The sequence below is a fragment of the Coenobita brevimanus genome, chromosome 84 (genome assembly GCF_032717465.1).
Source record: "Coenobita brevimanus isolate Jiangsu-jjx chromosome 84, ASM3271746v2, whole genome shotgun sequence".
Taxonomy (NCBI): domain Eukaryota; kingdom Metazoa; phylum Arthropoda; class Malacostraca; order Decapoda; family Coenobitidae; genus Coenobita; species Coenobita brevimanus.
This window is the reverse complement of record NC_137037.1, coordinates 48,796,814-48,822,312: the sequence shown is the minus strand read 5'-3', so window position 1 is coordinate 48,822,312 and position 25,499 is coordinate 48,796,814. Positions and strand designations below refer to the sequence as shown.

At 40.4% G+C, this 25,499-nt stretch overlaps 1 protein-coding gene across 1 annotated transcript in view; it reads right to left on the bottom strand.

The window, feature by feature from the left end:
• The window catches only part of LOC145410172 (dynein axonemal heavy chain 3-like), a 115,787-nt gene that overhangs the window by 44,478 nt on the left and 45,810 nt on the right, over positions 1–25,499 (bottom strand). Inside the window, exons 30-42 of the mRNA XM_080280371.1 lie at positions 21,213–21,381; positions 19,472–19,665; positions 13,974–14,102; positions 13,498–13,699; positions 12,215–12,334; positions 11,187–11,297; positions 6,713–6,860; positions 5,940–6,100; positions 5,576–5,698; positions 4,931–5,083; positions 4,170–4,320; positions 3,858–3,954; positions 2,313–2,433 (exon numbers count right to left, since the gene is read on the bottom strand). Coding sequence (XP_080136497.1) covers positions 2,313–2,433; positions 3,858–3,954; positions 4,170–4,320; positions 4,931–5,083; positions 5,576–5,698; positions 5,940–6,100; positions 6,713–6,860; positions 11,187–11,297; positions 12,215–12,334; positions 13,498–13,699; positions 13,974–14,102; positions 19,472–19,665; positions 21,213–21,381 — 1,879 coding nt within the window. The remainder of the gene's footprint in view (positions 1–2,312; positions 2,434–3,857; positions 3,955–4,169; positions 4,321–4,930; positions 5,084–5,575; positions 5,699–5,939; positions 6,101–6,712; positions 6,861–11,186; positions 11,298–12,214; positions 12,335–13,497; positions 13,700–13,973; positions 14,103–19,471; positions 19,666–21,212; positions 21,382–25,499) is intronic.

The following is a 25,499-nucleotide window of genomic DNA, read 5'->3' as shown; positions in this document are numbered from 1 at the left end:
GCCAAAAATCTTTCTAACAACTTTACCTCATCATCCTTCCCTCCTCTTTTCTACTCTGATGGTTCTGTAGCTATTTCTTCTACTGATAAAGCAGATCTCTTCGCACAGACTTTCTCCTCCAATTCTACCTTAGACGATTCCGGTGCTGTTTCTCCATCACTTCCCCCCTCTGACTTCCTCATGGCTGACATTAAAATTTCTTCAGTTGATGTACTTTCTGCCATCACTGGCCTCAGTACTAACAAGGCATATGGGCCTGATGGGGTCCCTCCTGTTGTTCTCAAGAACTGTGCTTCTGTGCTTACATCCTGCCTAGGCAAACTCTTTCGCCTTTGTCTGTCAACTTGTACCTTTCCTTCTTGCTGGAAGTTTGCTCTCATTCAGCCAGTCCCAAAGAAGGGTGACCACTCCCAACCCTCCAACTATCGTCCAATTGCTTTAACGTCCTGTATTTCAAAAGTTTCGAGTCAATTCTTAATAGAAAAATTTTAAGGCATCTTTCCTATCACAACCTTCTTTCCGATCGTCAGTATGGGTTCCGTCAGGGGAAGCTCCACTGGCGATCTTCTCACCTACCTTTCAGACTCCTGGTCATCCTCCTTTCGGGACTTTGTGAAAGCTTTGCCATTGCACTTGACATCTCAAAGGCTTTCGATCAAGTCTGGCATAAATCTTTAATTTCCAAACTGCCCTCCTACGGTTTCTATCCTTCTATCTGTGCCTTCATCGCTAGCTTCCTTTCTGGTCGTTCTATAGCCGCTGTTGTAGACAGCCATCGTTCTTCTCCTAGATCTATCAACAGTGGTGTTCCTCAGGGCTCTGTCCTATCACCAACTCTCTTCCTTTTATTCATCAATGATCTTCTAAGCTGTACATCTAACCCTATCCACTCATACGCTGCGACTCCACCCTTCACCTTTCCATTCGGTTCCCGCAACGCCCATCTCAACAGTTACTTCAACAAGCAAGGGATGAGGCTGTGGCACACCTAATGTCTGATTTGGCTCGTATCTCTGACTGGGGTAAAAATAATGGTTGTCTTTAATGCATCTAAGACTCAGTTCTTACACCTATCAACCCGACAAAATCTTCCACAGGTATACCCACTAATGTTTAATAATATTCAGCTTAATCCTGCATCATCCTTGGAACATGCTTGGGGTTTCATTTACTCGGGACTTATCTTGGAAATATCATATTACATCTCTTGTAAAATCTGCTTCCAAGAGATTGGGTGTGCTAAGCCGACTCCGCTCTTTCTTTACCCCTGCACAATTGTTGACTCTATACAGGGTTTTATCCGCCCTGTGTGGAGTACAACTCTCATGTGTGGGGAGGCTCCCCACATACAGCTCTTCTCAATAGGGTGGAGGCAAAGGCTTTTCGTCTCATTAACTCTCCTCCTCTTACTGACTCCCTTCAACCTCTGTCTCTTCGCCGCACTGTTGCATCTTTATCTCTTTTCTATCGCTACTTTAATGGTCACTGCTCCTCTGAACTCTCTGCTTGCATTCCTCCACCTCTCTACGACGGGCGCGTAGCACCGTCCTGGCAGCAAACTCTCATCCTTTTTCTGTCCAACTCTCTAATGCAAGAGTTAACCGTTACTCCCAGTCTTTCATTTATGCAACAGGTCAGCTCTGGAACTGTCTCCCTCTGTCTGTATTTCCTGCTGCCTATGATCTCCAGTCTTTCAAACGCAGTGTGTCCAGGCATCTCAAAATGATCGGATCTTGAATTTGGCTCTATATTGTATTTTGTTTTTCTCTTGGAGGGAACTGTTACTGCGGGCTCATGGCCTTTGGTTCCTTCTTCCTCGCATTAAAAAAAAAAAAAAAAAAAAAAAAAAAAAAAAAAAAAACACTGTCTTGACTATATGGTGGGAATGGAGAGAGAGAGACTGACTAAGAGAGTGTATGTGAAAAGGCAGAGCGAAGGAGGGGGAGAGGGAGACTAAGTATTGTATAAAGTGCAAGAACAGAGTGACAAGGAATATTAAAAAGAGTGGGGTGGGATGCAGAGAGGGCCACCTGACAGCAGTATACAAGGTGATGTGGAGGCAATTTGTTTGTGGCCATCCCTTCTGGGATTAAAGTATCTGGCAATAGATAAATACCAAGATAGAGTGTTTGGAAATATGAATTATCCCTGATGCTTATATTTTATAAGGCATGGACATCAGGACTCCTGTAAAGTTACACATAACATCTCATTGTAGCTAATATGCTGGCTTGAGCAGATACTACCATAATCTTTTGTATAGAAAAATATATAATGTCTATTCAGAAACAGTTTCTGCTATATGTCCTTACCTTGGCATCAGCAGGGATAACAAGTCTGTTTTTGTCCAAGATGTCATACCAGGGAACCCACCGTTGAGTTTCATGTTCATACATGAAGTCAAATACCAGCCCACTCTCAGGAGGCAACATGCTGTGGTTGATGGTATATCATCATAAGCATATCATTATTATCATCATCATCATCATCATCATCATCAACCTAACTCTTATTCTAACCTTAAATAATTGGTGAGTTAGGATCCAGAAACAAAGAGACAGCACAGAAGTGGGAGAACTATCAACATGAAATGGACCAAATAGTCATTCACATCTTTGGACTCCTGGCTCCACATCAGCAGCATAATCATCTGCACATGAATATTTTTCATTTTAGATGAAACTCAGATACAACTGTCAGATGGCTATTTTTTCAATTAGAAAGTTAAAAAAAAAGGAGCAAAAAAATCATGTCATGTGTTTCTCAGCACATACCACATCCAACCATTTCAATCCCACATCAATTCCTTTGCTTCAACAACTTCCACATATCACTTTCTCATGCACTCATTAACTATATCTATCCACTTCTTCCCTGACATATTATGCCTTCTCCCAACTTCAAAGTCATTCACACAAACCTTTTGTTTTTTAGGTGGGCTATTAAGTTCACAGTAAATTATGGAAAAATAACCTGTTAAAGTTTCAATGAGACCTCAAAACCTGATCTGCTAATTCCTCAATTTACAGTTGTTGTGTAATCCTTGGTGTTTAGCTATACACCCATAGACAAGCAAACCCCTCAAAGGCTATTCGTCTCATCAACTCTCCTCCTCTTACTGGCTCCCTTCAACCTCTGTCTCTTCACTGCACTGTACCTCTTTTTCTCTTTTCTGTCGCTACTTCAATGGTCACTGCTTCTCTGAACTGTCTGCTTGCATCCCTCCACCTCTAAGATGGGCACGTAGCACCCATCTAGCAACAAGCTCTCATCCCTTTCCTGTCCAACTCTTTAATGCAAGTGTTAACCGTTACTCCCAGTCTTTCATTTACGCAACAGGTCAACACTGGAACTGTCTCCCTCTGTATTTCCTACTCCCTATGATCTCCAGTCTTTCAAACGGAGTGTGTCCAGGCATCTCGAAATGAATGGATCTTGAAATTGGCTCCCTTTTGTACAGTTTTTTTTTTTTTTCTTGGAAGGAACATTCTGTGGGCTCAGCCTTTGGTTCCTTCTTCCTCGTATAAAAAAAAAAAAAAAAAAATCTTGCGTAGTGAACCGATGTTCCCCTGTGGCAGAATGCCTCACCACTGTGAGGCTAGGGAAAGTGTAAAAGTTTGGTTCTTGAAGTGGATGCCAAATCTGTCTCTTCACCCAGTTAATAGGGGCACCATAGTAGGCTCCACAGCACACCATTATTTACAGTACTAGATGTATGGAAAAAGCTGTGAGATTTTAGAATGCATACCTGTACCTTGTATATTAATGAGGTGTTGTCTGTAATGCCCACACCCATCCTAAAACACTACATGCTCTCACTCACTCCTGTACCCACACTCTCAACACATACGACCTACCCCTTAGTCAGTCGAAAGCAATCAGGTTTAGGAGCAGAGTCAACTTTGCCTGATAACAGCTTCCGGAAGAACTGATCAAAAAGGCGCCGACTGGTTCCTGGGAGGAGGTGGAATTGAAAGTGTGGGTGAAGGTGAAGGAAAATAAGAAAGTGGTGAGGGATTAAGAAAAAAATCTAAAAGGATGACAGCAAAGGTGAGGATAGTGTGGAAATAAATGTTTAGTACCATTAGCCTAAATATTTTACTCACATTTATCCACAGCAATAAAAGAGATAACGCTGGTGTATGCTACTACTGTACTTGGAAACACACCTGTGATTGTGGAGGCAATGGACCAGGGAATGACAAAGGTGATGAGGTACTGGAGGAGGGATGTTAGCTTGTCATCAGAGATCTTCGGTCCCAGTGGCTTCCCTGCTTCACGCACTTCATCTAGCTGAGAGTCCAGCAGCCGTGTGAAGGACTGGGAGGAAAGATTAGATAAAAGATAACAAAGGAAGAGATGAAGGAAAAAAAAAATGAAAAATGAAAAAAAGTAAGTGACAAAAAAGACAGAAGAGATGTGAAGAGACAAAAAAAGAGAAGATAAAAGAAAAGTTGAGAAATGAAAAGAAGAGAAGAGAAGAGACAAAAAGAGAACACAAAGGAAGAAGAGAAGAGAATAAAAAGAGAAAAGAAATGAATATAAGAAAAGAGAATATAATGGAAACTATGATACCTGTTCTAATAATTTTATCACTGAACAGTAAGATACTGAGAGGTCATATTAAAGTATCAAACTTGGATGGCAGCCTCAATGGTCACTAAATACCACTTTTGACTAATATTGTTGTAGTTGTGATCCAAGGTTCAACTGAGTGTAAACTGATAAAGGGGAAAAATCTACCACTTCATCTGTGTTGTGGAGGATAATACTGGTATTACAAAGAAAGCAGTGTGGCCTGCTACCAATAATTATAAAAAAAAAAAAACTAATGGACATGTATAACTATGGAAGACACTTATAAATGCAGCACATAGTGCAGTACTCAGTATGCTTCAGTATGAAAATAACCCCTAGTGTGGCCAGGTACCTGGAAGAGATGCAGCTCTGAAGTTTGGATCATGAACCTGCAGCGTTTGGCAATGAAATGGAAAAGAGGAGGCAGCATCCATTCCAGCACACTGTCCACCATGTCCCGCACCTCACCCTTGATGGCACTAGGAAGACTCGCTAGGTAGGAAGCCTGGAATAAGTGAGGAAGTGGTGGAATACCTGAAGGAACACTGGAACTGGAAAGGGAGTAGCAGAACAGGTAAAGAAAAAGAGGAACAATTGAGGGAATAATTACAGAACAGGTCAGGGAGTGATGAGAAAGGAGAAGGAGTGGTGGAACTGGTGAGAGAGAGAATGGCAAATATACTAATAGAAACATGAGGATGGACAGAGTGGGGATAAAAAAAAAAATAATAAGACTATGACTTCACTGTACTGTACTCCCTATTTTTAAACCTCTGGATCACACATTGTCCTTCTTATGCTGAATAAAATCTCTTGGCAATAGTCAAAATAGAATGAACTGTTGTTTGGGTACTGAACTGGTTTTCAAGTAACTATTAATATTCACACAATCTGATTCCATGAATGTATATATAGCTACATCATACAAAGGATTATTATGAAGAGAATCTAATTTCTTTTTGATATGCCATCCCTGTTCCTACCTGTAACGACCTACCTTTAGAGGGCGCCACCCAAGCTGCTTAGTTTCCATATAGATCATGCCACAGCGAGACACAGTGGCTGGAGATGCTTGTTCTAGGTCACACGTCTCAAAAATCACACTCATTTTGTTAGGCATCTGGCAGAGGATTTTACAGGCAAATTATTCTACACATGTTTATATTAACCTAATACAGTAGTGACTGCTTTTTCTGAGCATAATTCATTTAGTCAACAGTATAAGACACAGAGTGGTTATAAACAAAGTTCATTTTATCAACTTCTCAGTCTACTGAAATCATCTGAGTATAATCTGGTCAAATACAATCATCAGATGCCCATAAGGGGCACCTAAACCCCCCAGTGCCCAGGCAACACACCTGTATGATCTCGCCAGACATGAGGCACAGTTTCTTGTTGTCATCGAGGACAGTGTTGAGATTTTCCACCCAGGCAGCATCCACCGGTCCATCCAGCACCAGCCACCGTCGCTCCTCACTCGATGACGTGGCCATCTCTCGGAAGGTTTTGGCCAACACACCTACACCGCCAACCGTTATGATGGAATAGCATCTGCAGCTTTGCTTCTAAAGCTTTACAATAAGTTCTGCCTATTTTTGGAGTCAATAACTACAAACTTTCAGCATTTGCAATTACATATTGGCATACATGTTCAGTACCTGTAAGCAACTGATTTCTGCTGACATGTGCTTCAGAGCCCACTGATCTCTCCCATATCCTGTGTACTTCCATTTCAACACACCTACTAACCCACTGCCACCCTATGCAGGCAACAGCCAGTCAACATCTGATGTATCAATTAACCATAAAATTACTACTTGCATTCTCTAAACATGAAGATGAAATGTGTCTCAATTTGTGCTTAGTCTCCATACCACAAGCGCCTCATTAAACTTTCACTCTTCTACACCCTCCATGATGTAGCCCGCTGCTGGAGAGCTAAATTCTCTTTCCATCTCACAATTACATCATTCTTATCCTTTACCACACTTCTATCTAAACCCAAACTTTGCCCCCACCCCTCCTCTCACATTCAGTCCTCTGCTTTGTTTTCCTTGTTACCAGACCTTACCCACTTTGTTTATGTCATAAACTGAAATGGTATGATAATGAAAATTATACTATATCTCACCATCAGACCATTCATGTGAGAAGGGGTCATAGGCACCATACAGCTGTCCCAGAGTAAGTGCCTTCGGGTTGATAATCTTGTACTGCACGCCCCGCTCATCACCCATCTTCCTCTCACGCCCAACACGTTCCACCGCTGAAGCCAGACCCTGTCCAATTGTACATCCAGATAATGTATTTGTCATCCTGAATATACAGAGCACTGATACGAATGGTACTGTTGATGGAAGTTGAATTTATAACTTACAGCTAATGCTGTGTGTAAAGTGCTTGTCAAAATTATGCTTTCTATGTACAATATCTCATAACTGATGAAGCTACTTTGGAATAAAAAAGGCTGCAAGCATTACACGGTATATATTCAGCAGGCATTAGTCAAAAATTGTATGGCTCCAAAAAATACTCTACCCAAATATGATGGCCAAATTTGAACTTGCTTGCGGATTATAAAAATGGGTAACACATTTGAACTACTCCTTAATATGTCAAACTTGTAAGTAAGCAAAGTTTTCACAAGAATTATAATCCAGATATGTATGTCGCACCTAAACTTACTAAATACCTGAGACTACAGCTACATCTATGCATGCTGGGAGGCAAACATCATGCAACATTAGTAAGCTATGCACAGTACTTGTCTGGATCTTGTGGTAATGTGCAACACAGTCTCACTGATTAAACGAAAAACTGATGCTAGTTCATCTGACACACACTAGAAACCAAGTACAGTACAGTGACTGTAAGAGAATCTCTGTGACCCTATCCGTAATCATTTAAGCTATGCACTAACTGAAAACATTAAAAGCAGTACAATACAGTAGCACTAAATCTAACACCTCTCACCACACAACTGGGTCAATTTTCCACTTCTTATTGGTTTCTTTCAACACATAAAGGTATAACAGAAGCCATATGTACATCTGTCATCATCTGAGCAGAGAGGAGCCAATTGCACCAGCTTCATTATCAGAACAGAAGAGATTTATTCTCACTCAGCTGAGTTTGTAAAGTGAACAGAATTTGTTCCTACTGTTTCTAGCAAATCCTACCAAGCTGAAGAGCAATGGCCATGTTCTTAAAACTGGGAGAGAGCATGTGTAGGCCAGCCCAAAAGTCTGATGGTCATTTACAGAACACCTCAGAGCATTAGATATGGATAGCCAGCATGAAACATATAAAATGACCACCATTAGCTAAAGGCTAATCTTTCTTTTCCACAACTCAGTCAACACTACCTATCAAGGGCTTAGAGATGTGAAAGGAGTGCCAGGCCAAAGTGTTTCTGAGTGCCAGGGTAATGTTTCTTCAGCACTGATGTCATTTTCTTTTCTGCTGGAGACTTAGGAGGCAACTGACAATCATTTGCTACTCAAAGGGATGTTTCAACCTGCTCTGCCTCCCTATAGTCTCCCTGTGACCCACCACCTTAGAGCACAGAAAATGGAGATTTACCCAAACAGTCCTTGTTCAAGCATTGGTTTGGGCATGTCTTACTCAGTCTGGCTTATTTCTAATTTAGTCAGGCACTGCTAATGACAATGTCTATTCACTCTTCGGGCAAAAGCAAAAAAAATAACCTCCTGTTCAATTCTGCCAGAATCAGATATGATTTTCATCACTCTCTACTCTGATGGAACAGAGATGGTTTATACACATGGTTTTTGCCATATCATGTGTTTCCTCACCCTGTATTAGAAAGGTTACAAAATCAGATAGAAAGAGAAAGCTTTATGACCAAGCAAAATCCCATAACTTCCTCTTCCCTTTTGTGTATAAACTTCTAGTGCTCTAATTTCTTTTCATTTATTCCACTTCATTCCCACAAAGTCTACCTCTGATCTTGCACTCCTCAACACTGGCACCCTCAACTACCCTCACTCTACCACCCCTAAAACAACAAAGGGCAGCACTAGACACCCCCTTAGCGACGGCCCTGAACATGCCAAGTCTTCTTTGTCGCCCCTTCTGCTGGAGAGCCTCCGCCAGTGTCTGTTGAGGGAAGGTCATCGGGAAACTGGGCATCAGCCTTCAGTAGGAAGGCAGGGGGGACAGTTTCTTGCATATACTGAACAGCTAAATACACAGACAGGCTTCTGAGAAATGAGAATTGCTGCAAGTAATTATAATAATGATTAGCTTTAATAACAAATAAACAGTAGCCTAAAGATCAACGATATTAAAAACAAAACTGGAAATGCCTACTTAATAAGCAATATGCAGTTCGTACATTTTTTGTGCACTGTATAAAGAATGTGTACGGCTGAGAAGAACTTCTAAGAAGCTGAGCTTTGCTTTCTCTTACTTTTATCCATTAAGTTTAATATGAAATGATAAGCTATTTCATAAATATGAACTGCAGTGGTTGGGGTAGTTTTGCTCTACATGCTACTCAATCTTCAGCCTGTGAAATATGAAAATATTGTATATGAGGTGCGGCCTGAGCTACAGTGAGTCTCTTAGGTGGCAGTGGCATTAAGGCTCTAGGGTCGGCTGAATACAGTACATTAATTCCTAGACAATGCTATGTTGTATACCATGCCAGTAGAGTATGATAAAGGCATGTTGTACAGTGTGCATGGAGTGCTACCTCTGATGACGGAAAAGGTTAATATTTACAACATAAATCACATCTGCCTACAACACCTGAAAATTAAGACAATATGAGCAAAATATGCTGTGCAGTTTACATCTACAGTACCATGACAGAAAAAGTTATTAAAGTGTACTCAAGTTGCCTTGACTTCTAAGCATGACAACTTTAAAATTTATAAATGCTATTTGCTGATCCTCTGCACCCTGTACATTCTGTAAAGTTATAACCATGAAAAGCTTATTACCCTGAAGGATTTCAACTCCTCAGAAAATTCATGTAAGACATACTGTAACATTCTGACACATTATACAGTAAAAACTACTTTTAAGATATACATATAGATATTCATTCATATACCATGCCACTATTTAAAGTATGGATATGTAAGCAATATACAGCCCTGTATATGAATGTATATATGTATGTGTATCTAACTCATCTACATAATATGAAACTGACAAGAGCATACAATGAATGGAAAAGCATTCTCACAATGGATGCTTGATTAATAATAATAAATTTAAAGAAACATATGAAAAAGAGCATCACAGTGTAAGTGGTAAGAATAAAGTGGGCAATACAAAAAGGAACTACTGTTAACTACAGAAAATTTCATGTTCACTCTACAGTATGATCATAATTATATATGCTCATAAGTAGAAAATATGTGGTAAGTAAGACCTTATATACTGTTGCCAAAAAGAATGAAGTACATGGTGTATAGTGAAATATTGGAAGTACTGTACTGCTGTTGAGATATGTGTTTACTGCTTACGATGGCATGGGCTAGAACAAAAGTTACTGGGTGCTAGTGTTAAACTACTCATCAGGGTTTGCAACAGTGCAGCACCATGGAGAAGTATAATACAGTATCATAGTTTATGTTGTTTACAGCGCATAGTGCAGCTTTATACATAATGACCTCCACTGTATGCTGTAATGTGCTACTATACTGTAAATGTATGTGTGACTCCATGAAAGAGTAGTATACATATTGAAATGTGTGTAGCAATGTGTGCATTTTATATCAGAGTGTCATCTTCTGGTGCAGCATTATGCCCATTGGATCATGTTACTCTATGGTGCAAAATAATACTGATATTAGTTGTTGAACAATGCAACAATTTAAATAGGTTATGGGATACCGTGCAATGTCAAGAGCTTTGGCACTGCATTAAAGAAGAGTGCCTAGCACTGTCAGGTAACATTAGAAAAGTATGTGGTACTGTGGAATGTGTAACTATATTATACAGCATTATTCGGTACAAAAAAGAAATACTACATGTGACTGCTGGATACAGGAGAGCATAATGTCCTTTTAAAACATTTACTGATGAAAATATGGGAGTGTGTGTGGAGCTGAGTCTGAAACCTTTACTGATAAACAAACTGATGTGTATAGTTGTGGTGCAATGTGCTAGGTTCTGAGCTATCAAGCATTGGTGGAATACATACTGAAGTACTGCTGTTGTTGTTACTGATGTTGCTTAACCCCAATCTGTCTGGCCCAGCAGACCTGTCGACCACAGGGAAACAACTGCTTCTGTGAAGCCATTCTACAGGTACAGTAGAATACAGTACGGTATACACACTGTGTAGTGATCTGGCATCTCACTGTGGAAGTCAGTGGCTCACTAGAGTCAAATTAGTATCTTAAACATGGCAAGGTGCAGGGAAATATGGGGAGGTTTAGCTTTTGAATGGACTCCACAGCTGCTTCACACAGGGTACCACCAAGTGTGGGCTTCCCATCAGCCCCTGTATAGTTGTGATGCGCAGTATGTTATGTTCTGAAGTACCTAGCATTGTGGTGGGATACATACAGGAATTTGTATTGTGGTGTGCAGTGTGTTATTTGATGCATCATACTGGGAGGACTGACCTGGTAGGCCTGAGTCTTGCCACTAAGAGGCTCACCCACTACCATGACCCCATGACGCACCAGTATCATGTTGTACAACTGAACCATCTTCTCACGGAACCACTCCACCTCCTGCAACACCACATACTAATGCATTTCACTGCTACACTTCACCACCATCACAACCACATATCATCAAACTCCACACTAAACATCACCATATGCAACCACCAAACTCTTCTACACTTCACCACCATACATCACTATACTACAATACCTTGGTGTTTATCAAGACGTAGGATAAAGTCTGACTGAATGAGCTTAGAGGTTTGGGTCTGAAAAGAGATGCTGCCAGATATCATGCAGCATGAAGAGCTGTCATCAACTGAACAAGACTAGCACATGTAAGAATGTACAGGTATACCCCGGTTTAATGATGTAAATGGTTAAGTACAACCCAATCGTTAGGTGGGATATCATACATCGGGGTACTTTTAACATGTAAAGTAATGAGAAGGATTCATCAGCCTTGGGTTTTCCCTGTAACCAAGTCCAAAACCCACCCAAATGAGCCCTGAAACAAATTTAAAGCCAATCAAAATGGTCTAACAGCTGTAAAGGAAGCTAACCTAAGCCTAACACCTATAAATAACTCACTGAAATCAACAAATAAAATCTGAAAATTGTTAAATATGTCTGGAAAAAATCGAGTTTAGTAATCTGTATCCCCAAATGATAATGTTCACCCCATCTATGGCTAAAACATATTAATCTTGGTCTAAAAACAGTTTATAAATCAACCTAAACATACAATTTTAGTCTAAAATATCATCAAAACTGATAAAAAAAAACAATAATCAAAACCCATCGTTAATCTGGGGTTTGGCCATCATTAAGCGGGGTATCGTGGTATTTCTACACCCATCGTTCAGCCGGGGTATCGCATCTAGGGGTATCATATATTGATGTATTACTGTATAAGGACTTTCACAATTATGTAATCTATGATAACCCTCCTCAACCCAAGCCTCATAATGTGATTGCCTGACCTGGAGATTGTTGTTGGCCAGAGTTTTGCGTATGGCTGCCTCGAGAGCTGAATCTGGATGAACGCTGCTTTTCTCGCAGGGAAACAGATCTTTCACGATGCCTTCAAACAGCTCCACATCCTGTGGGCTCACAAAGTCAACTAGTTCATTTGTTCATATATGTTAAGGATTTTTTGTGTACTGTTGATGATGATAAAGTATAATACAATACATGCAACAATTTCTGTAGTGCATACAACTGAATTTGGTGAAAATAACCTATACTGTAGATAGTCACTGCACATTGCAATACAATATTACTTCCTAAAACACACTTCTCGTTCTATGGTACTTGGCAAACATTTAATATACAGTACAGTATAAACATATGACTGACCATTTGGCTGCTGTGGCTGATTTAATTATCATTTTTATAATATGCCTTTCAAGCTTGAAGAAATGGAGTTAATTTTATGACATTATAAATACTTTACTTTCATAATAAAACATGAGAAACCCACTTATCAAATTTAGTTTCCATAAAGGCATATGAAAGACAGTGGAAAAATTAGTATTTTTACTGCAAATTAGACCAAATAATATTTACAAAACTTTAACATCAGAACTGTTCAGATAATCTTCAAGGAACTCTTAAAAGGCAGCAATGTAACACAGAAGTAATGTTTGTTGCAGAAGCTGAATAACTTTGAAACTCAGGAAATAAAAGAGTGGAAAAAAAAAAAAAATGCTTGGTCATTTAGAGTCAGTTGTGGCAGTCAAAAGTTATGTTTTTCTGTCAACTGGAATTGCCCACAGCAAATTTAAGTAAGCAATATACAATACTATATGAATGAGACATTAGATTCAGTGGTTACTGTGGTCAACCTGCACTGGTCTACTCTAGTTCAAAATAGTTACTAGTTCACTTCCTTAAGAAATGTACAGCCAGTTACAGCAGTTGGTGGTCGTTTGATTCAATTCAGAATAACTTCTCACCAAGAAATGAGAAGACAGCCTCTACTAGTTGGCTGTGACAATCTGAGTCAAGCATAAATTGGAGAGAAGCTATCAATTATTCAATATGAGAGGGGTTCAAGATCAGACTATTTTCTATCTAAATCTTTTTCCAACAGTGGTGTAACCTTAACACATGCAATCTTCTGTCACCTAAATAATTCATCAAGAGAAACAGCAACTACGAGCAAAATGATAAACCTGTCATTTCAAAGCATGCATTAACCAATACAGGCACAAAGCTTCAAATAAATCTTTTATTTTGACTAAACAGTAAATGAATTCCCAACCTGAGCCACAAATTTGGGCAAATTAACATCTTGTATTGCCCTGAGAATAATCTGTGACTCCGCGAGGTCAGGCATGAGAAGGCGCAGGTTGTTGGCAGCAAGAAGGACAGCCTTGACTGCCCTCATGCCATAGTCATAATGGTGCTGTGATGACAACTGCTCCGAGCACAGCCGGTATGTGTCGATGATTTTGCGGGCCAGACTGATGCATTACCAGAGAAAAGTTTTAGTTACAGCGCATAAGAACATCCTTCTCTCTACTGTCTGACAACTTTTAAGTAAATGTAGTCCTCATTTAAAGTTTTTTCACTTAAATGTATTTAATTTTTAGGTTGTTGAAGAGTTAAGGCCTAATAGTCTGTTTAAAGTTCCTTTTCATTAATTTACTTTCACAAATCTGAAAATGCAATTACGTTCCAACTCTCTCCAAATTTATTCTCAAAGAAAATGTAATGCAAGAAGCATGAATGACTGACCTGTCCGCCAGAACAAATCCCATGGAAAAGAGTGATATCTTGGCAATGAGGATGTAGTCAGGCACCATCATAGCCACTGTGCGGAATAACACCTTCAGGCTGTCAGGCAACTCCCGCCGACCTGCGTACCTGTGTCATTGTGGATGGTGGTGGTAGAGGGGTGATGGGGTCAAGAGAGAATACAGAATAAGAGGAAGGATATAAAAGGATAAGATAAAGAAGAGAGAGAAATGAAGATAAGATAAGAGGCAGGGTGGCAGCAGTGGAAGGATTATGAAGGCGAAAAAAAAAAAAAGATGAATAACAGAAAGAAGAAGAGAGGAAAATAAGGAAGGATATAGGAGATGAAAAAATTAGAGGGAGGAATGGGATTGAGCAGTTAAGAGGAATGAGGGGAGAAGATAAGGAAGGAAAATGGGGGATAAGAAGAAAGAGGGGCAGAAGGGAGTAATTAAAAAAAAAAAAAAAGATGACTACTGGGTTAAAAGATGGGAAATCGGTGGCCAGGGAGAAGGTAAATGGAGAGGAATTATGGATGAATGGAAGGAGTAATAGAGGGATGGCACACACATATTACTAGTTTAATGTCAGTCATGAAAGTAAAGCTAATAAAAGCATTAGGGTTTAAGGGCATAAAATTCATACAATAAATACAGACATCATCAAGAAACCAGCAAAAGACTTAGAATACGAAACCCAAATATTTGCAGGTATACTAACCCTGAGGTAATGTTATGGATGAGTTTGATAAAGGCATGTGTCAGACGCTCTTTAGTATCTTCAGTAGTTATGACACTCTTAGGATTCCAGTCTGGCAATACTGCCAATCACTTTCATTAATAGGAGGAAAGTCCTAGCCAGTGAAAAGGTTAAACCAAGAACAGTCAGATTCCTTAGGTTCCTAAATTACTTTCACTTAGGAAGAGCCCTAAGTGCAAAACAGCCTGCCTATCATCCCATATGAGGTGAATAAAGTAATGAGTCTAAAACTAAGAGCACATTTCAGCAGAAGAACCACCACCCTCTTCAAGGAGGGACAATATATCAGAGCATGTTTATGCCTTCATTTCAGCATCCTAATTTCAGTTAAAAGTGCCAGAACTAAAGAAGAAAAAAAAAAAAGTTCTTCTTAAACTAATTATACTGACACACAAGCTTCAGCTGACGTTAAACACACCATACACATCAAGTGAAAAACTCCTAACTTAACCATTTCCAGATGATGAAGAAAATCTAAATTTAACAGTGGTCTAAGGATTATTAGGTTTATCTTCTTTTATATTTCATAACTTTAGCTACATGATTTGTGATAGGTAGTGGCAACTATCAACCACTCTTCCTTCCCCTTTCTCATTCTATCTCTGTGTCTGCCCTCAATCTTCCCACTTCCCCCATTCCTTCCTGTCACTTCTTTCATCTTCAGGTGGCTCAACACTGAGTAGCAAGTCTAATGGTTTCCTGTAGCCCAGGAAACCATTTTCAACACTGGGTAATAACCATATAACCAATTTACGGGGTGAATTGGAGCCGTTAACTGGGTGTACAGACGTAAATGCAACATCAATCCAGGAACCAAACCTCCACACAATTCCCCATGCCCTGCTGTGGTGAGGTGATGTCAGCCACAAGGGAACATTGGTTCACAGCATGGGACAACCCTGCAACAGAAGTTGCTTGTCTGCAGTTGATGGGTCTGCTAGGCCAGACAGACTGGGGATGGCCAACAACAACAAGTTACATGATTTCAATGCATGCTTACTCCCTATAATGAATAGTTTATATTTTACAAAAAGGTTTAATATTTCTAAACTTTGCTACAATAATTCGATCAGCATTCTTTCAGGACCTGCACATACAGTAATACCTCCACTGTTTATTACTAAGTATATTAACCAACCATACATATAGATAAACAAAGATGCAATAAACACATACAGTGCTTAGTCTCACCTTGGAGATGCAGTTTATTAGAGAATTTTATGTATATAACACTGTGACTGTTGACTATTTCTTGGGAGTAAAACTGCCAGAAAGTATTTGCAATGGGCATGAAATGTTAGTTGTTTGAAAAATGACTGATTAGTTCATACTCTGACACTGGCAGATCATGAAAATGGCCTGCTGGAAGAAATTATCACTTTTGGTGAACTGAATTTGATTGCTGAAATTATTCTGCATTTTTGTCCAATTACTCTCAAACCATTTATAGCACACAGTATGATAAGGCGTGAACAAGTAACCAAGGTATCCACAAAATTACAAAGCTTGTCTCTTTAGCCCCTTCAACACAAGAGGTTTCTCCAAAAATGAACAAAATTGTCCATCATTAATAAAAAAAAAATATGGACATCCTCTGGATGAAGGGATTAATGGAGACTTTTCTAACCCTTTCAACCCAAAGACTCTCCTAAGTTGAATGAAATAATCTGGCATTAGCCAGAATAAAACAGGAAGTATGTCCTCTGAATGAAGGGATTAATGAATGTAATATGTAAAAAAAGTCAACAGTCCTCATTAAGAATTATTTATAACACTGACCAAGCCTTGATATACTTGTGCAACAAGCTGTTAATGATAGCAGTCACACAAAACTTTCAAACTGTATCAACAAGACACACATTCTGCACCATTCTGTATGCAATTGCAGTAGACTAAATCAAAACACTGAACTGCTGCTTGTTTTCTATCATTTTTTTTTCTCCCGATACCCAAGGATTGAGAAAAGGCAATATCTAATTGCATGATGATAGTAAATATTCCTTAAGTGATTTAACAAGCTGTTGGTGCTGAAGACAAAGAACAGAAATTAGTAGTACAGAGTACAGAATTTATGAGATTCAATACTTACTCCAGCACACTAGGTTCTTGGTTATTAACCCTTTATTTTCATCACCTACGACAGACCAACAAAATAACTCTTGTGTCAGATGCGGTATATAAAATGTTATTCATACAGAAAAGTTCTGCACAAATATCAAGCAATCTGGAGATGATTTTCAGCACAGAGGTAATGTATATGCATCAAGTACTACCTTGGTTGTTATGCAGACTCACCAGAGTGGTGACTGGATCCCTAAAGGATGTACATTTTTGGAAATGAACATCCTTAGTGATTAACACTGAAGACTATATGGGAGCACAGTGATGACTGTTTTGCCAAAATTCATATCTCTAAACTGTTCCCACCAAGAGACAATATTTTTAATACATGAGTCATATCTCTAATGGATGACCTCAGACACAGAATGTGGTTGTTTAGCTTTAGGCATGAGTGATTTACACCTACAGTTTACCTTGATATTCATAAAACTGTTGGCTATGTTCATGCTTTCAGTGGATGACACAGATCAAGACAGATGAAATAACTAGGGCTGTCTCTAGAGCACTAGATTATTTATGGAGGATAGCTGCAACAGTACTGAATTAATATCTGCATAAACTCTAGATCAAGTGAGTAACATTGGGAATTGCAAGTCACTTCAAAAAGCATTTATTTCCAGTACTTTCAGGAATTCTTGTGTAATTCTTTTTCATCCTGCAACTCCTACAATTGCTAACACAGCTTTGCACACTTATGATGCAGCTTGTGTGTAAAGTCTGTGCTTCCTGCAAGAATCAGTATTGTTAGAAATATATGTTCACATTTTTTTAATGATCTGTTTTCATAACACATGGGCATCAGGGGATATACTATCTGATGCTTTCCAAACAATTAAACACTGACTTTTGTTCTCACACTCACAAACAAAAAATCTTCATCAGCACAAAGCAACAGCAACACATCTGGTTTAAAGTACACAAAAAACACGACTTTAGGAGAGCAGCTGAGTAGTGAACACCACCTTACCAGCTTGGAACCTTCCCCTCCCTCATGATCCTCCATGCACCTTTCACTCTTCCTGTGTCGTACCTAATACAAGGGGCCTGTTAGAGCAGTCTTCTTATTAAAACATACACACATACACCCACATGTGCACACATGGATGCATGCACATACCCACTCACACTTGTGCACATACACACACACACACACACACACACACACACACACACACATGGATGAGGAGATGATGAAAAAATTAATAGTGGTCATGATCCGCCCCAGGTTAGAATATGCAGCAGTACGGTGGTTCCCACACAAAAAGAAAGATATAAACAAGATTGAAAGAATACAAAGAACAGCAACTAAGATGGTTCCCAGTCTGACAGATCTGTCGTACAGAGAGGGGCTGGAAAAGCTGGATTTGCCGTCCCTAGAGGAAAGGAGAGAGAGGGGCGACATGATTGCAGTGTTCAGGACCATGATGGGAGAAGATAAAATTGATAGAGAAGATCTGGAAAATGTGAGTACGTTTAAGTACTTGGGTAGTGTGATGAGTAAGGATGGAGGTTTGGAGGGTGATGTGCTTGAAAGGGTACAGCAGGGAAGAAAGGTCGCTGGTTCTTTGAAAGCAGTGATAAGAAACAGGGAAGTGAGCATGGAAGTGAAAAAGTTACTACATGACAGTATTGTGATACCAACTCTAACGTATGGAAGTGAAGCTTGGACGTTGTTGGAAAGACACAAGTCAAGATTGAGAGCAGTGGAAATGAGTTATTTAAGAGGAGCCTGTGGAATCACATGGAGGGACAGGCTGACGAATGAGGATATAAAGGAGCGTTGTGGTGTGGATGTGGATGTGACAGGGAGCGTTATGAGGAACACACTGAGGTGGTTTGGCCATGTGGAGAGGATGGAGGGTGAAAGACTGACAAAGCGAGTATATGTGAGTGAGGTGGAGGGGGGAAAAGGGAGGGGGAGGCCGAGGATGAGATGGAGGGATGGGGTGGAGATGTATATGAGAGAGGTGAGTGTGAGTTGGGAGCAGGGCAGTGAAATGGCGGGGTACAGAATGACGTGGAGGCGATTTGTTAGTGGCCACCCCAAACGGGAGTAAGGCGTCTGGCAATAGTTAGATAGACAGATAGAAGATCTGTTTTTATGGGATAAGAGAGTAACAAGAGGACATGGAATGAAACCAAAGAAGCCAAGCTGCTTGAAGGATATCAAGAAATATAGTTTTCCTTATAAATGTAAAGACCTGTGAAATAACCTAGACAAAGAGATCGTCCAGTCAAAAAACTTAAATGAGTTTAAAGAAAAATTTGACTTATTGAGAAACAGAGACGGGACCCCACGAGCATAGCTCATTTCCTGTATATCACAACTAGGTAAATACACACACACACACACACACACACACACACACACACATGGGTAACACAAGACCCAAAGAGGCTTACAAATTGAAATCAGTCCTAATATCATGAAAACTGACACTTCTCCAGTTTAGATAGCTGGACGGACAGTTACTGCTACTGAAAAAGCCCTTATTGTATCATTGTTATGTAGCTTGGCAACTAATGAACCAATATATTACAGTTAATACATAGTAAGGCATCCGTGTAATGTATGAGTAGGTACACTACCACAGTGCCAGCGAAGTGTGGAGACTCACCCAGGGTTCATAGTGATGAAGATGGTGCAGGTGGGGTTGAGGACAAGGTCGGTGCCCTGGAAAACAAACCTGGGTGCTCTGCGTGCCACGGCTGCCTGAATGGTGCTGATTTGCTGTCCAACAACAGACAGCACCTCCAGCTGGATGCGGTTGAACTCATCAAAGCAGGCCCACGCACCACTCTGAGCCAGACCCTACAATAGTACTGTAGCTATGTGGGAGTACATTACTTGGGCATGTGGAGAGGATGGAGGATGGCAACTGGGTGCAGTGGATGACAGATATGAATGACAAGGGTACAGATGCAAAAGCCAGACCAAAAAAGACTAGAGACAAGGTCATAGCATGTGACCTCAGCGAAAAGGAACTGAATAAAAAGGCTGCTAGAGACTGAGCAGCATGGACAGCCACAATTAAGTGATTATGGCCAATACATGCGAGCATGTTGGGGCCTTTATGAATGTATAAATGAATGAACTACTGGCAAAACTGCTCTACAGTACCACACAGCTGTTGAAAGGATGATTTAGTTAAACAAAATACATTTCACCATGGATGGTTCTGCAAGTGGTGTGGAGCCAAGAATTTTGAAGACTGCAGCAGTTAGAGAATGGATGCATAGTTCATTTAACTGAGCACTCTGCTGATATTTCTTTCATACTTTCCTATTATTATGTCTGGATCCTACCCCCATCATTAATAATTGAAAGAAACAGGGATAGGAAGATGACAATTATGATAATGATGTGATATAACTGTCACACCAAAAAATTATATGAAAGTATAGATCGTATTAAACATATCACATCAATAATGCTATATCACTCACATACTTAAAATAATGTAGGAAGTGAACAGTAAATGCTAATTCTATATTACTCTCTTGTAGTCCACTGCATTTAAACTACTTCCCTCAATGCCCTTACATGGGGATGAACCAATGTGTACAACTAGACTGACATTCCATTTGGGATGCTCTTGTCACTTGACCATCAGGTGATATTACATCATGTATGAAATCCACTCACTCGATGTAGTGCTGCTCTCGGGTGTCTGCCCTTTCCTCTCCTCCATCCCTCTTTCCTTCCATCCTCTTCTGTCTTCCTTTTGTTCATTCTTTCCTTGTCCTTCTGCCTATGGGCAACTTTACACTCCCTCTTCTGTCTTTCTTTCCTTCATTCTTTTCTCTTCCTTCTGCCTGTGGGTGACTCTACACTGAGTGACAAGCCAAATGGTTTCCTGTACACCAGGAAACCATTTACTATGCTGGGTGGTAACCATATAACCAAATTTTGGAGCCTGGTGATTTAGTGGGTAATTATTGCGCTCCAATCGGACTGAGCCGGTGAAGGTTTATATCCAAGGAGTGGTTGGGGTTGATTGCTCATGTAATGCCACTCAGGGATGAGTGAGGCTGGTCACTCGCATCTTAAATGTCGGGACCAACTGCCTAGCCCCAGGCTCCTATGCTCCACGTGGAGCAACGTAGGACTGGATGATAGACAGATAGATGGATAGATGAAATGCATACTGGTACTTAGTTACAAGCCGAAGTGGTAGCCTCCACCAGGATAAAGAGGAAAAGAAAACTACCCTGCATTTAAGATTACTGCATACGAATGCATACCATGCATTCTGGTAGAACTCTGAGTATAAATGTACCAAGAGAGAGAGAGAAAAAAAAAGGATGAAATTATGTAAATAATGAAGAGCACAGAAGTACACATGAGTAAGGTTCCACCTTGAAGAATTTTGCCATGGCCTTATAGTCCAGCCCATCTGAGCAATTGAAGATGATGCACTGCTTGGCCACTGCCTTGGCCAGGTCCTTACATGTCTCTGTCTTGCCTGTGCCTGCTGGACCCTCAGGTGACCCACCCAAATGCAACTTTAGGGCACCCATCAGAGTCCTAACATGGTGGGACAAGAAAAAGGAACTATGAAAATTTGTCAAGTACCTTAGTATCACCATATACAGTATACTTCCATGAGGAGAATATGTTATCACCAAAAGCTTCTTTTATAATATCCTTAACCTCTGCTGAGCTGCAGAACTCATATGACACACAAAGAAGGTCTGCATGGGCTATACTGCAAGCCTCATACAAGGTACAATTTACATTGTTTTTACTCGTAAAACAGTGACTCAGGGGAGGTAAACTACCTTACAAAGAATCAGTGCAGCAGGGGTTAATATGACAGACAGAACACTCAGAATTATTATGACCACCTAAGGTATACTACTATAATTACCATATCATCATCATCATTATTGTACCATCATGCAGCAAAATCAACTGGAAACACAAATATCATTTTCTGGTCAGTGCTAATTAAAATATACCTGTCTAGGGGTACAGAGCAGGGTATAAAATATAATGTGGTGAAGGGTCTCCCTTTAATGATTTTCCACACTGGTTCTTAATTACAAGAAAAGTACAGCAATATTGTCATGGGGGCTGTGAGATTCACTGTGCTTCTTGGTGTATTTTTAATTTACTCTGTGGATCTTGGCACAGACGAGTGGCTGCAGGGCACATTGTGTTAAGCGATGCTGGGTGAGACACAATCATTCAGTAGTTCCTGTCATAATAAGGCAGTTACAATTCATCTCCAGCCCATTTCAACCTTATGTGGCAGCTGTCAGTGACCCAATATTTCCTGACATAGGGGACTGCTGCTACTGGTGCTTTGTGTCCCTCAAAAGCACATCTCATCTACAGTGTCTCCTTAGTGACAAAGGCATGTATGTACAATAGTCATTCCAAACCATGATCAAAATTATGGATGGCTACCAACTTGTCCCACCAAGGTAACACTGTGGTAATTAGCTTTAATAACAAAAGTGTGATGATGACTGCTTATGAAGCAATACACTGTTCTCGGTAAAGAGCCATAAACATTATCTTACTTGATAAAGTCAGTGATACAGCAAAGTGACTTTTACAGTGATTTCCTTGGTTATCATGTACTTGGTTTTAGCAATTTTTGTCATCACTAAGATGAAACTCTGCACTCCCACTGTTATCGCACATTTTTCAGCTCAAAAACATTATTATCGAGAACCTGAACTGCTGTCTGCTGACAATAATGGTGCAGTGTCTATGGCTTCTGATGGCTCTCAGGGATTCAGAGTTGAGGCCCTACTTAAGGAGCTAGTCCCAGGTGGTGGAGACCACTAACTCTCCAATCCATAGCCTCAAAACCCCTTACCTCAATCTCATCTCAGGTCTCTCTATGGTAGGTATTTCTTCTGTGCCCTTTTCATCACTTTTTATTAACCTAACTATGCCTATGTGTGTTTCTGATACTTACCATAACAGTGCGTGTGTATTTAATGGATCTATCTATCTATCTATCTATCTATAGCCCGACGCCCTAATCCCGCAAAGGGTGGCCGCAGACAAAACGCCTCCAAGTCACTCTGTCACCCACCATTTGACTACCCTCCCCCCAACTCACCCCCCCCTTCCTCACATACCTCTCAACTCCATCCCTCCACCTCATCCTCGGTCTACCCCTCCCTCTCCCTCCCTTCACCTCACCTACATACACCCTCTTAGTCAGTCTTTCATTCTCCATGCTCTCCACATGTCCAAACCACCTCAGTGTATTTCTCCTAATCTTCTCAACCACATCCACATCTACCCCACAACGTTCCTTCACTTCTTCATTCTAAATTGTCTATAAATTGTCATAAAATGGAAAATTTGGATTTGTATTTGGGATGTCTTGTACCAATTTGGATAATCCCAAAGGGTCTGGGCTTTAACAGTATGTTTGTACTTAATGGATCTAAACTGTCATGAAACTGAAAATTTGTACTTGTACTTGGGATGTCTGGTACCAATTCAGATAATTGCATAGGGTCTGTGCTTTTCTTATCACAATTTCATCATTCAGCACGCATGATATTCACTACCAATTATGCACAATAACCAAGGGATCACTGTAGATGGTTTTTAAAGCTGAGATGAAGGAGTATGCAAGCCCCCTATTTCTGATAATCTACTCAGGAAACAACTGAACTGTAGATGCAAATGCCTTCATGCTACACCACAAACCACATACAGCTGCAATGCAGATAAGCCAAAATCTCATCAAAGGCTTCACAAAAGACTGTCAGAAATAATTCTGGACTTGTCTACACCTTCACAATCTCTGCTTAAAAAAACAGCTACAGTACTGAACACACTGAACATACGCCTCATTCTTGGACTTTCTCAGGTATCCTACCTCACCTATCAATTTTACCCCCTACCACTCCAGCCAGTTCCACAATTAACCCACGCCATCCCATCCACCCTGCCATACTCAACTCTTACTTTACCTATGACTTTTACCCTGTATCACTCCACTCAACCCCACCATTACCCCTCGCCACACTATCCAACCCAGTCATACTCAGGTACTCTACCTCACCAGTCAGTTTTACCCAAAACTACACAAACCAACCCAACCAACACTCCACTTCATCCCATCCAGCCCCATCATACTCTGCATTACCTCATATGCAAATTTTAACTACCACCACCCAAATCAACCTTGATATTATGTCATTACACTTATTCAGCCACATCATATCAAATTACTCTCTTAACTGTCAGCGTTACCAAAACTTCCCAAACCAACACAGCCACTATACTCCAAACAACCTTGTCATATTCTACCCTACTTCACCTGTCAGTTTCGGTCAATACCACCCCAAGCAATCCTGCCATTATCAAACTCCATTCCATCCAAGCATGTCATACTCAGGAACCCTACCTAATATTTCAATTCTCTCCTGTACCACTTTAATAAACCCTACCTTTTCCCCACTCCACCCAGTCCAACCCCATCATTTTCAGGTACCCTACCTCATATGTCAATTTTATTTCATACCATTCCAACCCACCCTGCCATTTCCCCAACCCATGCATCCTTGTATGGCACCCTGTCAAACAACCCCACCAATAACCTACTCCATCTCATCCAACCCTGTCATACTCTACCCTATCCTACCTATCAGTTTTACCTCATGTCAATCCACCTACCCCATCAATACACCTCTCCACCTCATCTGACCCTGCCATACTCAGATACCTTACCTCACCTGTCAATGTATCCCGTACCACTGCAACCATTCCTTTCATTATCCCATGCCATCCCATCCAACCTCATCATGCTCAGGTATGATACCTAACCTTTAAATTCACCCCATATTCCATTAATGAACACTGCCAATCTAATCAATCCTGCCATTCTCAGGAACTCTATCTCACCTGTCAGTTTTACCCTACACCACCCCAACCAACCGCATCAATAATTACCCACTACATCCCATACATCCCTGTTATACTCCACCTACACTTCACACCACCCCACCCAACCCTGTCATTACCCCTATCCACTCCATTCAGCCCCATCATAGTCAGGTACCCTTCCTCACCTGCTAACTTTACCCCATATCACCACAAAACTGTCGGTGGTACTTAACCTCTTCAAACTGTGACATATAATTTTATTTCTTAGCAGTTACAATGGTCTCATGGCTTAGACCATGCAATACTGACTAAGGGGTCACACATTCAGTATACCCTATGCATCACTGGCACAAGGTGCTACACACTTCAACAAAGTCCTCTTAATGGGAAAACATTTTAGTTCCTCAAGAGAGGAGTGCATGGCATTAAGTGCATCATTTACAATTCACCTTTTCTTTTTAAACCATGGATTGTGAACCACACCTCAGGCTAAGAAGCATTGCACTGCAAGCCACAGCTCAGGCTGTGTTATCCTTCCAGTGGCCGTGCATCACCGCTAATTACTCCACCCCTACACAAACTTATGCATGGTGCTATGCAAAGATGGAGAGAGAGAGATTTTTTTCACCAGATGATGCCCTGGATGTTTATTTTCATGTTTATAATGAACAAAAACTTAAAAAAAAATCATTTTTTCACTACTCCACCCCTACGCAAGCTTACGTATGGTGATACACAAAGACAGAGGGAAAGAGATTTTTGTTTTTTCACCAGATGATGCC